At 40.3% G+C, this 15,032-nt stretch overlaps 1 protein-coding gene across 6 annotated transcripts in view; it reads right to left on the bottom strand.

Annotated features, from left to right (window-relative positions):
- The window catches only part of DAPK1 (death associated protein kinase 1), a 131,497-nt gene that overhangs the window by 68,957 nt on the left and 47,508 nt on the right, over positions 1-15,032 (bottom strand). For all 6 annotated transcript variants that reach the window (XM_075931798.1, XM_075931800.1, XM_075931799.1 and 3 more), the window contains one exon: positions 12,911-13,132. In XM_075931798.1, the coding sequence (XP_075787913.1) occupies positions 12,911-13,132 (222 nt within the window). The remainder of the gene's footprint in view (positions 1-12,910; positions 13,133-15,032) is intronic.

Below are 15,032 nucleotides of genomic sequence, written 5' to 3'. Positions count from 1 at the left end.
ATATCTACAAAATTAGTAAGACTCCCTCCGCCTCACACACACACTTGAGACCAGCATTTGGAAGGCATACTGTGATTATATTTTAAATGAACCTGTACTGGCTTATATAGCCTGTATTAAAATACCTCATACATCTCTTTCCAAAAGTTAAAATTCAATGTTCTCTTAAGCGTATGCACTTGAACACAGATAACTGCTAGGATAGAACACACAAATATTTTATATATAAAATATATAAACATATATAAGCACACACTAAAAGCAAAGTGCTATGGAGAAGATTAGATGATTTTTAGCATTAGGAAGTATCAAGGTCAGGGTTTGCTCAAACTGTAGTTAGCAGCAGCTGCAACATGTTTTATTTGTCCTCAAAACACATTCCAATCCTCAAGTTAATCTAGGGCCTTAATCATTCATATTAAAACTGCACTCAAAATGCCAAGCACTTTCTATTAACAGAGGCAGCCAGAGTCCCTATCCTCAAGGGCATACAGTCTGAAGTGAAATATTTGGTATGGGGGCAGAAATAAGAAAGATCAGAAGGGATGTGCAGAAATCAGTATCAGGTCTGCACACAATCTGGATTTGAAGGAAGAGAGAAAGTAAGGCATTAAGGATAGTTGTCTTGTCATCTGAGGAAGGAGCCTAACCAACACGGATGATAGTTATGTGCACAGTGATGAGAAGAGGGAAGTAAGATGAAGACTTGAATTCCGATTTCCACTTCCTTTTAGATCTGAACACCATTTTAAAAGAATTTCTGTTTGGGACTTCAAATTGACACCAGGGGTTGGTTTGATTACCTCCTGAATCTTAAAAATCATGTAACTAGCTAAAAATATTCTGGAATGCTCAAAAGTTCCTTTTTTATTATTCCTTTACATGGTAATTTTCAACAATAGTCCCAAAATTCAAAATTAAGCTAAAGGACAATTTTTGAGCTGCACATAAGCATTGGTATCGATTCTGTCCACTAGTAAGGTCTTAAATTAATCAAGATTTGAAATTTTGATAATTAAAAAAATAGGATTAATATACAACATGCTCTATAAATAATTACTGGCATGCTAAGTCAGTCAAGCACATTCTAATCTGTGCTCTATTTTAAAAGGTGAAGCTAATCAGTGTCAAAATGCCTACTGCAATTCTTCAGCACAAAGCCCTAAACCAAACAAGTACTTAAGTACATGCTTAATTTAAGGCATATGAGTAGTCACAATTAAATCAGGAAGCGGAGGACAAAAGCACACCATCATATAATATTGACCTCACCATTTTCACTTCTAGATCCCTTACAAATCAAGCTGGTTAGTTTTAGCTTCATGATGATGCCCTATCATACATCATGTTAAGTGGAAGTCAGTTGATGTGATTTAGGCGAACTGAATGGTAAATAAAAAGGTTTGCATTGAGGTTGCAATATGACTAATGTCCCTATTAGCTTTACTAAAGTGAAGTTTTCAGCACATTTTGCCCAAGCAGACAGAATTTTAAGGTTTTTTTTTTTTGTTTTGTTTTTTTTTTTTTTTGTTTAAAGTTCACCTTTAAGCAAGAACTGTTTTTAGTATCCCTGGGGCTTCATGAAGCTAGGACTCACAGCAGCATGACAGGAACCAGTGACTGCATAAAAATTGCTTCCTGAAGATAAACAGATTATCTGTACTATCAGGTGCTGTATTTGGTCTTTTTATACAGCCTGTCAGAGCTTCTGTGTATGGTACTTACACAATGCCTGAATCTATTCTCTGCTCATTTTCTCTTTTTTTTCCCCCTTCCTCGCTGCTGATTGAAGCTATTGGATAAACAGAATTGCTCATTTGTGAGCTAACAACTCTGATTAGCAGAACGAGTGTGACTGCTACCACAGACTCTACACAAAGACAATTCAGATTAACAAGGTAACTAAAATTAAATTCAAGTCAGATCTAATTTCCATTACTGTTAAAATAAACTACAAAATCTTTTCACCTTTATAGTTGCCCTAACACTATACTATTCCTCACATAAAAGGCTTACATAAAACCTTTTAGTTTACACATAAAAATACAAGAATACACTACAGTTGACAGATGGTTTCAGAAAAAATACCCACCACCACCACCACGAAAAAGTTTGTTGAGGAAAAAAAAACAAACAAAAAACCCCACCACCCACACATGCCACCACGTAAGGTGAGGTTTAAAAAAAAGGGGGGGGCTTTTCGGCTCTAACAGGCTGCCAATGGCCCCCTGCCATCTTGCCTCGCTGCGCCAGCTTCCCAATAAGCACTAGGGTTGCCAGGCTGCTTCCGTATTCAGCCAGACAGCCCAGGATTTTTGCCTCCTGGCTGGGGGCGGGGCGGGGGGGCGGGAGGGGAAGGAGAGAATCAAAGTACTGAACATTTTAGGTGTCTGGTATTTTCTGAATGTTTTTACCGGACAGGAGAAAAATAATGGACTGTCCGGTTCAATACCGGACAGACACCTGGCAACCCTAGATACACAGAGTGTATTATGAAAGCAGAACACATTAGCTTCAGTTATGTATTTCTATGCATTGCTTATAATGAAGTATATTGAAGCCCAAAACAAAGCTGACTAATGGACATTATGGACAGCCTTGGAGTGTTAAGGGCAAGCATCTCTTTATAGACAAAGGCAGCTTTGAAATAACACTGGGAAGGAACCACCAACATACTGAGGTCAGAGTGTAGAATAACTCCCAGATAAACAGAATGGATGGTGATTAAGAATTGACACAGCAAAATGTATAGACCTGAATGGGAGAAAAGTCCTATAAAAGATGGAGTGTCTTGCATGAATCTCCGAGTCTCATCTTGTTAAGATCAGAGCATTGGTCTAGACCAGGGGTCTCCAAACTTTTCAGCCCGAGGGCCGCATTAACTATCAAACAGCAGTTCGGGGGCCGACTACACACTTGAGGTCCAAATAAAAAAACAATCAAAACATGGATGTTGTTTTTAATTATTTATTTAATATTATTTTATTCAGTTATTATTTAATAACACATTCATACACCACACATGAACACCTGTATTAGTGTGAATGGTGAAATTGTTTCCTGGATGCCAAAATAGCAGACATTTCTGGCTTTAGATTTGTTGTCCCTAACATCAACAGTGACCTGAGATTATCATCGGACAAGTTTGTTCTCAAATTGTTCTTCACGTATTTCATTCTTGAAAATGTTTGTTCACACAGGTATGTTGTTCCAAAGATTGAAAGGTACCTTGATGCAAAAGTTTTGACATTAGGAAAGTCTTCCTTGGGCAAAAACTGGTAAAAACCCACCAGTCCTATTTTGAACTTGTCCCTAAGGAGGTCATTTGCTTGCAACTCAATGACTTCCAGCTGCAGTTCATCTGGGCAACTGGCCACATCTGCTTCAAATGGGTTTTGAAACAATCTCACTTCTTCTGCCTTTGAATCCAAAAAGGTCTCCACGGGCCGGATGAGAGGGCCTCGCGGGCCGCATCCGGCCCCCGGGCCGTAGTTTGGAGACCCCTGGTCTAGACCAAGAGAAGCCCTCGCTCCTCCCCCTTGCATTTAACTCACCTGGCCAGTGAGTTAATGTGAGCAAAAGACTGGTAACTTTAAGCAAAAGCAAGACAGGGTTTGTTTATGAGTGTATGGATGTGTGTGTTTAATCAGGTTCAATCTATTTTCCAATTAATTCAACAGCAGCATTTAATAAAAACAATATGTGTAACCCTAAGTTAGTCTAGTAAAAATAAGATAACAGTAAGCTGTTAGTGAAATGTGCAGTCATAGCATCCTTGACCTATAGAACTTCTAGTCTAAATAGAGAAATCAGATTGAAAAGAGGTGGGTCACACATGACCCAACAAGTTCTGCGTGCAGCATTCAAGACATTTTGTTTACTGATGCCCACATGCAGGGTTTCCAGATACTGCTGGTTTATAGAATCACAGAATAATAGGACTGGAAGGGATCTCGAGAGGTCATCGAGTCCAGCCCCCCGTCCTCAAGGCAGGACCAAGCTCCGTCTACACCATCCCTGACAGATGTCTATCTAACCTGTTCTTAAATATCTCCAGAGAGGGAGATTCCACCACCTCCCTTGGCAATTTATTCCAATATTTGACCACCCTGACAGTTAGGAATTTTTTCCTAATGTCCAATCTAAACCTCCCCTGCTGCACTTTAAGCCCATTACTCCTTGTCCTGTCCTCAGAAACCACTTATGTCCACTTATTTTTCCCCATTGGTATTACTGAAATGACACACATAAAGCAAGGTCATGTGAAGAGAGATGAGCGATAACTGCACAGAATATTGACTGTAAGAGCCATGTGTGTCTTCTGCATTCAAAGTGCTGCTCAAGTTCAACTGGCACACCCCGCAATTTCTAGTATGCAAGCGTAGTTAGCAAAGATACCCTGTACCATGAAACTGTCTTAGTTATGACAGTCTTGCAGCCCAATGAGATGAAGGAGGGCCATTCATTCAGTCCATTTAGGTTGCCCATCAATGAGACCGAGGTATCAAGAAACAAAGTAACACATCCAAAGTCAGTGGAGAGACGTCCCGGTAGTAGTAGCAGCAGAAAGTGCTTGTGACAGAGCCTAACTGTTCCTCTGTTGTGTTTCTTGCATTTTGCAGAGTTTGTCTTGGATACTTTTAGCAACTCTGGATTCTAAGTTCTACAAAGGAACAACAAGTGAGGTTCAGCAGCTGCAACGGAAGAGAACTGGACACAAAACTTTGAGCAGAAACTGGCTTAGTTACCTGAGTAATAGGAAATGAAGATCAGGCAGTTAACATTAGAGAAGGAAGACATTTTCAGTTGATGCATCAAATACAGGTATTGCTTGTAAGATTAACAAATGAAGGAAGCCAGAGACCAGAAATTCTAGCTGTAGTCCCACCCGAGGAAGTGTTTGAAGTTAATCATGAAAACTGAATTAAATGGTTAAAAAAAAAAAAAAATCAGCAGAATCAATCCAACTATGAAGATTGGAAGAACCCCTGATGCCAGTGAATACGTAGTGAATCTATTACAGGAAAACAATTGTTTCAAAGGTTTCTGCAATACTATCTTGGATTTTTTATCCAGATCACCTTCATGATATGAAGTCAAGAACAGTCTATTCAATGTATGTGCAAAACAATGTTTTGGGAGGACAGTGCAATCAACCAGTTGGGCTGTATTTAATAAGTTGCACATACAATTCTCTCTAGAAAGTAGTAGAAATATAAGCAATTAGTCGACTATCTGATAAGCAAAAGCTTATCCGATAAGCTTATCTTTTGCTTACTGGATAGTGGACTATAGTCCCTCTATCAGAGAAAGCAAGGAGGGGGAGCAGGAGCCTGTGCTGGGGGAGCTGGCTATGTTTCCCCCCGCACCGTCTCTGTGGGGGGCTGGGGAATTGCGGAGATCGGAGCAGAGCGGTGAATCAGCTGATTCCCAGCTCGCACCCAGTCCTAGATGCTGTGCCTCTGCTTTTTAAGTGAGCCTGCTGGCTCTTAATACATTTAAAAAAAAAAAAAAAAATCAGAAGTGCAGTGGGGGGACCCGGCATGAGCACTGAATCAGCTGGCTCAGCTTGTGCTGGGTCCTCCTGCTGTGCTTCAGCCTTTTAAATGTATTAAGAGCCTGCCAGCTCTTACTATATTTAAAAGGAAGAACCACAATGGGGGTTAGCTCCTGGGGCTGGGAGCTAACGCCACTGTGGCCCCCTGCTTATAGGCTAATCAACCAGTCGATTAGAGGAAATTTAACATCCCTAGAAAAATACAGCACTATCATGAAGAGAAGTATTTTTAAAAGGGTACATTTCTATTTCTAAAGGCACTTGCATACAATATTGCAATCCATTAGCTGAACCAAGAAGTGAAAATCAAAATTAACGGGCATTAAAAAGCATGTTAGCATATCTCCACTCGATACCCAAGTTACGTGAAGAATACAAATCAGAAATACTGATTTGTTGAAATACATTGACAAGAGACAAGAATATTTGCTTACTAATCTGAATTAGTGTTCCAACTATAAGAGTTTTCAACTAAACAAAACACTCTGCAGAACTTATTGACAGTGTTGCATGTCTCCTTTTTTGATTCAGGTATTACACGTGTGAAAGTAAAACCAGAAGATCAATAGTTGACATCAAATGTAGCTTTATGGTTTTAAAAATATATATATTTAAACTGTATTAAATTAAGACCTGATACACAGTATCCTCATTCCCCAGCAGTATATCTCTGTATAAGGAAAACACTCTGGAAGATGAATTTAGATGCAGAGAGAAAACCGACAAGCTGCCTATTAATGACTATAAGCTACCATAGGATGGTTAGAGATAGGACAGAAGGCAAGTTCTCTGACGAGCAATTTCATTTTTGTTACCCAATTATCACCTCTAATACCACTAGCTCACAGACATCTACCTTTCCCCACCTCTAATATCATTACTCAGACACTTACCTTCCTTCCCTTCCCCTCTCTCCCCCGCATACCCCTTCTGTTCTGAAATGTGATTTGTCCTTTTCATATATGTTCATTTTTTTTTTAAATTGTATCCTTTGGTATATATGGTTGTGACTATTTTCTTCCACTATTTGATCTGAGGAAGTGGGTCTGGCCCACGAAAGCTCATCATCTAATAAATCATCTTGTTAGTCTTTAAAGTGCTACATAGTCCTGCATTTTGCTTCAGCTACACCAGACTAACACGGCTACATTTCTATTACTATTTTTGTTACTGGACTGTTTAAGCTTAAACCATGTTAAAAGAGTATGTCCTTAAGAATACAACTATCTGAGCATTAAAGATGCACTTATAGAACACACCTGCTTATCCAGAACTTTCAGACAACTGGGTTTTCAGATAAAGAGGAATACTAACAACACAGGGATACATGTGGACCATAACTGCCTCTACTCAAAGTACCTCCTGCTTTCAAAGTTGGCACTGCACTGATCTGTACTTCCTGTGTCCCCTTTGGCTGTTTCTGTTGTGCTCCAGTGACTTAGCATTTTTCTGTGACATGGTACCCTAAGAAGTGTCTTGGCCAGCGTACTAAGTATCCAATGAAATCAACTTTGCTCTCAGTTCTCCTCTTCTACAAGAGTTTTTCAGCTTGGAAAAGAGACTATTCAGCTTGGAAATAAATGACTGAAGAGGGGGATATGTTAGAGGTCTATTTACTCCTTGTAACACGAGGATTAGAAGTCACTATATAAAATTAAAACAAACAAAAGGAATTATTTCTTCATATAACACACAGTCAGCCTGTGAACCTATCTGCCAGAGGATGTTGTGAACACCAAGACTATAACAGGGTTAAAAAAGAAATGGATAAATTAATGGAGGTTAATTAATGTTAACCAGGATGGATAGGTAGGATATCCCTATTCTGTTTGCCAGGGGCTGGGACTGGGCAACAGCGGATCACTTGATTACCTGTTCTGTTCATTCCCCCTTGGAGCACCTAGTATTGGCCATGGTCAGAAGACAGTATACTGGGCTAGATGGACCTTTGGTCTGACCCAGTATGGCCATACTTGTGTACTTTCTTCAGGACTTCACTCACAAAAGCCTGTCTTGTTTTCTGGAATTTTCTCTTTAGAGGAGAGTTATGCCTTCTCTACATAGAGCTCAGGAGCTATACAAATCCAGGATGTCTAACGGCTCACTATCGACCTCCACTCTTTCTGGCCAGGAAGGAATAAATAATCCCACAGGCAGAGCATCTCTCTAATGGGGTTTCCCCCACCTTTCTTCTGAAGGTGAGGGGGACTCACCTCCTCACAGGTACACAATAAGGATTTGAACAACTAGGATTTTCAACTACCTGGAACCATATAGGTTTATAATTTTTCCAGCATGGCATTACAACCTATTTTCATTGTCAATTGCTTTTCATAATATCTTATGGATATAGCCAATTACTAAAGCTTGCTTTCACAGCAATTACTATTGTCAATTAAAATAAAGGGATTACAATCACTTCTCCATTTTATTCCTGTAATTATTAACTAATTACATGAACTTTGGTGATATTACAATGAATTCAGTGTCAGATAGTTTTCTGAACCAGCATAGACAAAGAGTAATTTCTAAGGAGGAAAGTGAAAATGAACTTCCTTGATTGAAACGATAAGGGAAATTCTAAGTAAACAAAATATAATTAACTAAGTTGAAGGCCGACTATTTCCCTGAGGCCAACTGTATCAGTCTATTCCTCACAGGCCTGAAATCCAAGTACAGATCTAACCTCACCCTGCTTAAATTGTAAGACAGAGTTAGAAGGTAATTTTAAGTATAAAGAAGGTTATACTATATCTACTATATATGAGAGAGAGAGAGAGAGAGAGATTGTTCAAGTCCACCTCCTAAATGGTAAGAGCCAGGACCACCAAATTTGGAATTCAGCTTCCCCTTCTCCTAACCAAAAGGAAGGTAAGGGTTTTAGTTGTGCCAGGACAACTAGAAGCTCCAGGAAAGGACTATTTTCCATAACATGCAAAGAAAGGGGCTGCTATTTGGAGGGATGCAATATGAATGTCGCCAGTGGGGGCAGCAAGCCTGCAAGAAAGAGCTATATGCAGAGTGTCCCACCAAGGGAATGGCCAGCAGGACCTTTTTGCATGCCAACACCCTGAGTAAGTAGCTCCTCTCCCCCAAACCTTTTCCCTACACCCTGCCTTTGGCTGCAGCAGTGGACGGGGTGAGAAAAAAGGCCGGGAGTTTGAGGGGGGCAGAAGAGGCCCATGCTGAATGGGATCCTCTGCCCTGAACCTCTCCTCACCCCACAACCCTCACTCTCGCTCCCCTTCCATCCCTAGACTCCTGCACTCTCTCCCCCTTCCGCCCACACACATCCCCAAAGACCTGGCCACCAGTATTGCACCTCCCCACACTACCAGCACCCTGCCCTGAAGGACTCTGGCAATGCCAGTCTACTAGCAATACAATACATAAAAGGGGGATTTGTAATGTGTAGCTGCTGTATATGTAAATAAATAATAAACAGATTACTCTGCATTGAAAATATCCTAGGAATTCTGAGAAGCAAAACTAATTAGATTTTGCATATATAATTGGGAGCCTACTTGCAGTAGACTGATATTTAAGCTGTTAACAAATGAGTTTGTCAAACTATTTATATTGAGTAGAGATTAGTAATTACTAGGGAAAGGAATAAGTGTTATAAATTCCAAAGAGTAAAAAGTATGATGATATGGAAGTGAGTGGCCTTAGTTAATGCTAAAGTCCTTTTGTAAAACATGTTGCTCAGACATGTGAGAAAAGGACTTTAGCATCAATTAACAGTGATCATTGGAATCCTGGACACATTTATACTCCAGTGTGACCTGCATCCTTGGTTCCACATAATACTATTTCCCTTTAAACCACCAGTTCCCAACCTTTGGAGCCTCAGGACTCATTTGTACATATACATAACCAGTCATGGCCCAACAAACAGACTGGTGAGGGGGATAAGAGCACCAAGAGAGTGGAAGACCTTCAAGGAGGGTAACAGAATCTCTCTTGCACTTATCCTGTATAGGGATGTAAGCAATTAGTTGACTACCCAATTAGCATAGTCTTATCAGGCAGTCAAGTCACTACTCAACTAGTCGCTTCCCCCCACCCCACTGCCTCTATCAGAAACAGCAAGGGGTGGGGGGGAGCGGGAGCCAGCTTAGAAGCTGGTTCCCGCCAGCACCGTCTCCGTGGAAGTGGTGGCAAGGGAAACAGCGGTGCAGCGGGAAATTATGTGAGCAGGGACTAGAGCAGTTCCCACTCAACTGCTGTGCCTCTCCCATGGGGTGCTTGCTACATTTCAAAGGGAGAAGTGACTCAGCAGGAACTCGGGGTGAGTGGGGATCCAAACAGTCCTGCTCACCCTGGGTTCTCAGATGTGCCTTTTGCCTTTGAAACGCAGCAAGAGCCCCATGGGAGAGGGGCTGATTAATCAACATTTAACATCCTTAATTCTGTAGCAGTGGCTCTTGTTCCATGAGGCTGACTTGCAGTGGCTAGCAGCATGGCTCAGTTTTGGCCCTGACCCCCCGACAAGGGATTAAGAGGGACAAATGTGTGAGCATGGTGTTGCAACCTGATGGATAGGGTGACAGCATCATGAATTCAAATTCGGCCTAACTGGATACCACCATTATGGACAGGTGGTTCAGTCAAATCTGGAAAGTGCTGTGACCCTACGCACCAGGTCACAAAAAATGTCCACTGGAGGGAGTCAAGCCCAGCCAAATTCATGGGATCAAGAGGGAGGACCACTCTTAAAACATCCTTACGATCCAATTTTGTCAAAACCCATGTGTTAAAATAGCTGGAAGAAGTGGTAAGCGAGATCACTGGAAATAACTTTGTAAGTCAGAAAAAATAAGCTTTTAAGGGGCTCTGGAAGAAGAGAGGGATTAGTAGATTTTCTAGTGCTAATTAAATCATAGAAGTTATCATACAAAATATTTGTAGAAATGAAGAGCTTTTCCCCCCTGCTCTTCTCAAATATCAATGCACAAATAGAAAGCAGCTAAGATGATAAATATCAGATAGATAAATAGAGGCGTGGTAAACAGTCATATGTAGGACAGCTGCAGCTATGTTTCAACAAGGTGACTAGAATTTACAGTATAAAACAGCAAATCTGTGAGAATTCTAATCTTCTCTAATTTAGCTTCCTTCCTAAATCTTGTGTGTAGGTTAACACAGGGAGGGGTAGGGGATGACAGTGCATAAACCGTGTCAAAGTATAAATATATGAAAGAAGGGGAAAAGGGACAGTAAGTGTACAAACTAATAAGCAGAAAAACACAAATCAGCACAAAAGGAGATGGGAGGAGAACCCAACCAAAGAGAGGTAACAGACAAGGACAAAACAACCCTGGTCAAGATTCTGGTGTCAGTTTCAAACTGAGTTGTTGCTGGAGTTTCCATTACCATTTCTTCAGGGCCAACCCAAATTTCAGCCTTTAAGCTTTGCAAACATAGTGAAGGATGGTGTATAGGCCCTCAATTAAACCTGTTTGTATTATTAACTTACAATTATTAAAAACAAAGCAATGGAATTCTTAGCACAAAACTGAATTTTGGCTATATAACCACCCATTTTTCAATGCTTCAGTAAAACAAGTGCTCAAAATGCTCATAAACAAACACTAGTTCTCTGTTAAGCTTTATGGGTATGATCTAGATCTTTTCGCTTGTCCCAATTAGCTTCTGACTTCTTGTTCAGAACTTCAGAGTAAATAGTGATTCAAAGCTGAGTCTAAACAATCCTGCAGCCTCAGAGAATTTTAGTTGAAAGGAAAATAATTTCTTACAAATGTATTTTTGCCTCTACCCCACCTCTTAATATTAGACTTGTATGAACAGTAAGAAGCGTGTCAAACACAATGCAGGAATATAAAAGCTCAGTTCGAGTTTCAACATTGCAAAATAGCAACATATATTAGGTAAACTGCAGTGCTGGGCAGTAATTTTTGATGGGGGACACTCCAAGATTTTGGAAAGTAGTTGAGGGTTGCATTCTTCCAAGAAATGAATGGAGATGAGGGGTCTTGAATAGAGGTTGGGTGCAGGAGGGAGCGTGGGATAAGGGTCTGGAGTGCAGGAGGGAGAATGGAGTCTGGGAGGGAGTTTGGGTGAAGGAGGCGGTTTTGACCTAGGGCAGGGGACTGGAGTGCAGGGATTTGGAATACGACATACGGTAGAAGGGTACAGTGATCTAGGGCAGGAGATTGGGGTGCCAAAGTTGGTGGGTGGGTGCAAGAGGGAGTCAAAAGGTTGGGGTATATTGATGGGGATGGGGCATAGGGTTGGGGGGGGGGGGGGGGGAGCTGAGGGGATGAGGGTGCCAGAGGCAAACTCTGGGCAGGAGACTTACCAGCCCACAGCCAAACCTGCCTGCCTGACTGCTGTGCTAAAGCTTGCAGAGCTTAAAACGTTTCCCAGCTAGCCATCCTGCTTGCTTGTGTGAATACCTGAGCTGAGGAGAAGGGGGGTGGTTCTTCTAACAGGGAGTTACCATTGGCCCGTTTCTAGCCAGAAACCGACCAATGGGATTGTGCTGGGAGCAGGGGCAGTTCCTGAAACTTTATCCCTCCACTACAGTTTTGAAACAGAAACGGGGCCCAGCACCTGTGTTTGAGTGGTGTGCGGGGCTGCAGGGCAAGCAGGGGAGCCTGCCTGGAGCTCCCTACTGCTTCCATGGGCTGGATCCAATCCAATTGTGTTCTTAGTTACACAGATGTAAAAATGTGTTCAATAGGATTACTGTGAATTTATACCAATATAATGCAGAACCAAAATTGGCTTGCTATAATTATGGAACAAAGCACCAGTTATCTTCCCATGTCTCCTGCATTTTACACTCAGAACATTTTAACTGGAGATATTGAAAGGTAATGTTCAGCCCACATATCACTAGAATTATACTGTCAAATATCAGAGGGGTAGCCGTGTTAGTCTGAATCTGCAAAAGCGGCGAGGAGTCCTGTGGCACCTTATAGACTAACTGAAGTTTAGGAGCATAAGCTTTCGTGGGCAAAGACCCACTTGCATCTGACGAAGTGGGTCTTTGCCCACGAAAGCTTATGCTCCTACACTTCAGTTAGTCTATAAGGTGCCACAGGACTCCTCGCCGCTTTTGTAGAATCATAGTGACTACAGTAGCAAGTGAAAAGACTTGTATTGGATCTAAGTGAGATTCTACCTCTGGTGTCTGGGCAATCTACTTCACGAAGAATAAACTACTCTGAGATGCAAGCCTAACTTGGAATAAAGCTCTCAAAATACCATGGCCCACCTGCATTTATATAGGATGTTTAAGTCATTACTGCTCTGAAGGAAAACCCTTACTTCCCAAATATAAAGGCGATCTCAACCACGTCCCCAAGTCCTTCAAGAGCTACTTACAGTTCCAGAATAAGAATAACATCCGTTTTGTTTTCATAAACATCATGCAGTGTGATCACGTTGGGGTGCTGAATCTCTTTCAGGATGTTAACTTCTCGTTCAATATCTTCTCTACTCACTCCCCGCCGGCTGGATTTTGTTCTCCGTTTCTTGATGAATTTTGCAGCATACTGTTGACCAGTACTCTTCTCACGACATTTTTTCACTACAGCAAATTGCCCACTAAAAGAAGCAGGAAAAGGAGGAAAAAAAAAAAAAATCAGATTCTAGGAATTGTAAAATTAAGGACAGTTTATATTTACTATCAACTGAAGAAACTATTGCTGTTTTTAATTAATAAGTCAGCAAAAAATGCATCATCACTTTATAGCACAACATAAATAAAGCTGCAGGTGGTAAGGAAGAAAGCGTTAAAACATTTCTGACATCTCACATACAGATTAATAGACTTTAAGGTCAGAAGAGACCATCATGATCATCTTGTCTGATCCTGCATACTGCAGATCACAGAAGCACACTAACTTCACTTCAGTGTACACTTCTCCACAGGCAATAGAGTCATAGTCCACAGTGGCAAAAAGTTAGAGTTGTGATGGGTAACTGCATAATTCTGGAATAATTACTGGAAAAAATATACTGCTTTCCAGAGTTCTCCTTTATCTAAAAAAACTGTTTCATTATTTACCCCCAGAAAGATTACTTTTAATTTCTTCAAAGCAGAATCCAATACCATCAAAACTTATGCCTGCTTTCTACGTTTTATGTTATATGAAGAATCATTTGATTTCAGGCAGCTTGGCTTTTTTTTGGGAAGGGAAACAGTGATCTATAAACATACTTCTTGATACAGATCATATCAACTAGTGCACTAAAAATATTTTCAAGATGAAAAACAACAACTTGGTTTTCAGGAAAACAAGACTATGACACCCTTAAAAATGAAAAAGAAGGCTGATTTATAGGACGGATAATAAAATAAAGTTGATCCCATATCATTTTGTTGAGTTACAAGGCCTGCTCTTTAAAAAAAAAAAAAAAAAAAAACCTAAACACACCACCCCCACACACCACCCCACCTTTTTAAAACCAAGTATTTTTCCCTGAATTACTGGGTAAGAATGTATATGCTGCTATTCATTTAGAGCATTTGTAAGATTTTGGGATTTTCTGATTTTTTTTTTTTTTTGAAAGCATGCTATCTAGAAGAGAAGTCCCTAGGACAACTGTTCATGTTACTATAGTCAGAATTTACAGAATTACAATTATAAAAATTAGAACCAGGGAAATCCTTGGAAGCCAGATAAACCTGCTTTGGCTAAAGGGAGGGACTATTTTCTAAAGCATATTTTTTTTGTAAACATAAATTAAATCATGGCATACCATTGATAGCTGTATACAACTTATTTCTACCTGGCTTAAAACACTTATGACATTTTGCCTTATTTACTTTTCAAATTAAAGTATTTACCTTCCACTCAAAGATACCTGAAAAACAAACTTGAAATGTATATATGGTCTCTGTGTGAAAGGAAACATAGTTGATAAAATCTTCATTAACCAAGTAGTTTTTCAGAAAAAAAAAACTCCAAAACGTGATTCATATCAAGTGTTTACTGACAAGTAGTTTAAAAAATAAAATAGCTTTAAATATGGATCTATATTTTCATCTGCTTTATCATCTGCATCCGAGTCCCGCCAACTTTTATAATTTGATGCAACATTTATCCCTTCCTGAGAATACTGTATTGTGCCATATAAAAAAAGATTTAAGAAATGTTTGATTTTAAATAACCATTTACAAATGCTGGTGACAATGCAGTCTTTTCAAAGGGAAAAGAATTGATAGTTCTGTAGTCTAACTAAGCAATGGACCAGATCCTCAGCTGTAACTGAGGAGCATTCAGTACAGTTACAGAACACAAGAGCAACAATTCCTTTTTTGCTTTCTGACCTAGCAGCCACTCTGCACCAGCAGGCTGATTAGCAGCTTGAAAACGGCTTTAAGCTGTGCTAGCTGACAGTGATCCAAAGGGGCGGTGCCCTAGCTACATCCTCTTTTCAAAGGCTCTCTCTACACTTCCAAATTTAAAATGCAGCTGCAAAAAAGCTTTAATGTGGCAGT

Source organism: Pelodiscus sinensis, chromosome 6 (genome assembly GCF_049634645.1).
Source record: "Pelodiscus sinensis isolate JC-2024 chromosome 6, ASM4963464v1, whole genome shotgun sequence".
NCBI lineage: Eukaryota > Metazoa > Chordata > Testudines > Trionychidae > Pelodiscus > Pelodiscus sinensis.
The sequence above is the reverse complement of the archived record's forward strand: the minus strand, read 5'-3'. Positions and strand labels throughout refer to the sequence as shown.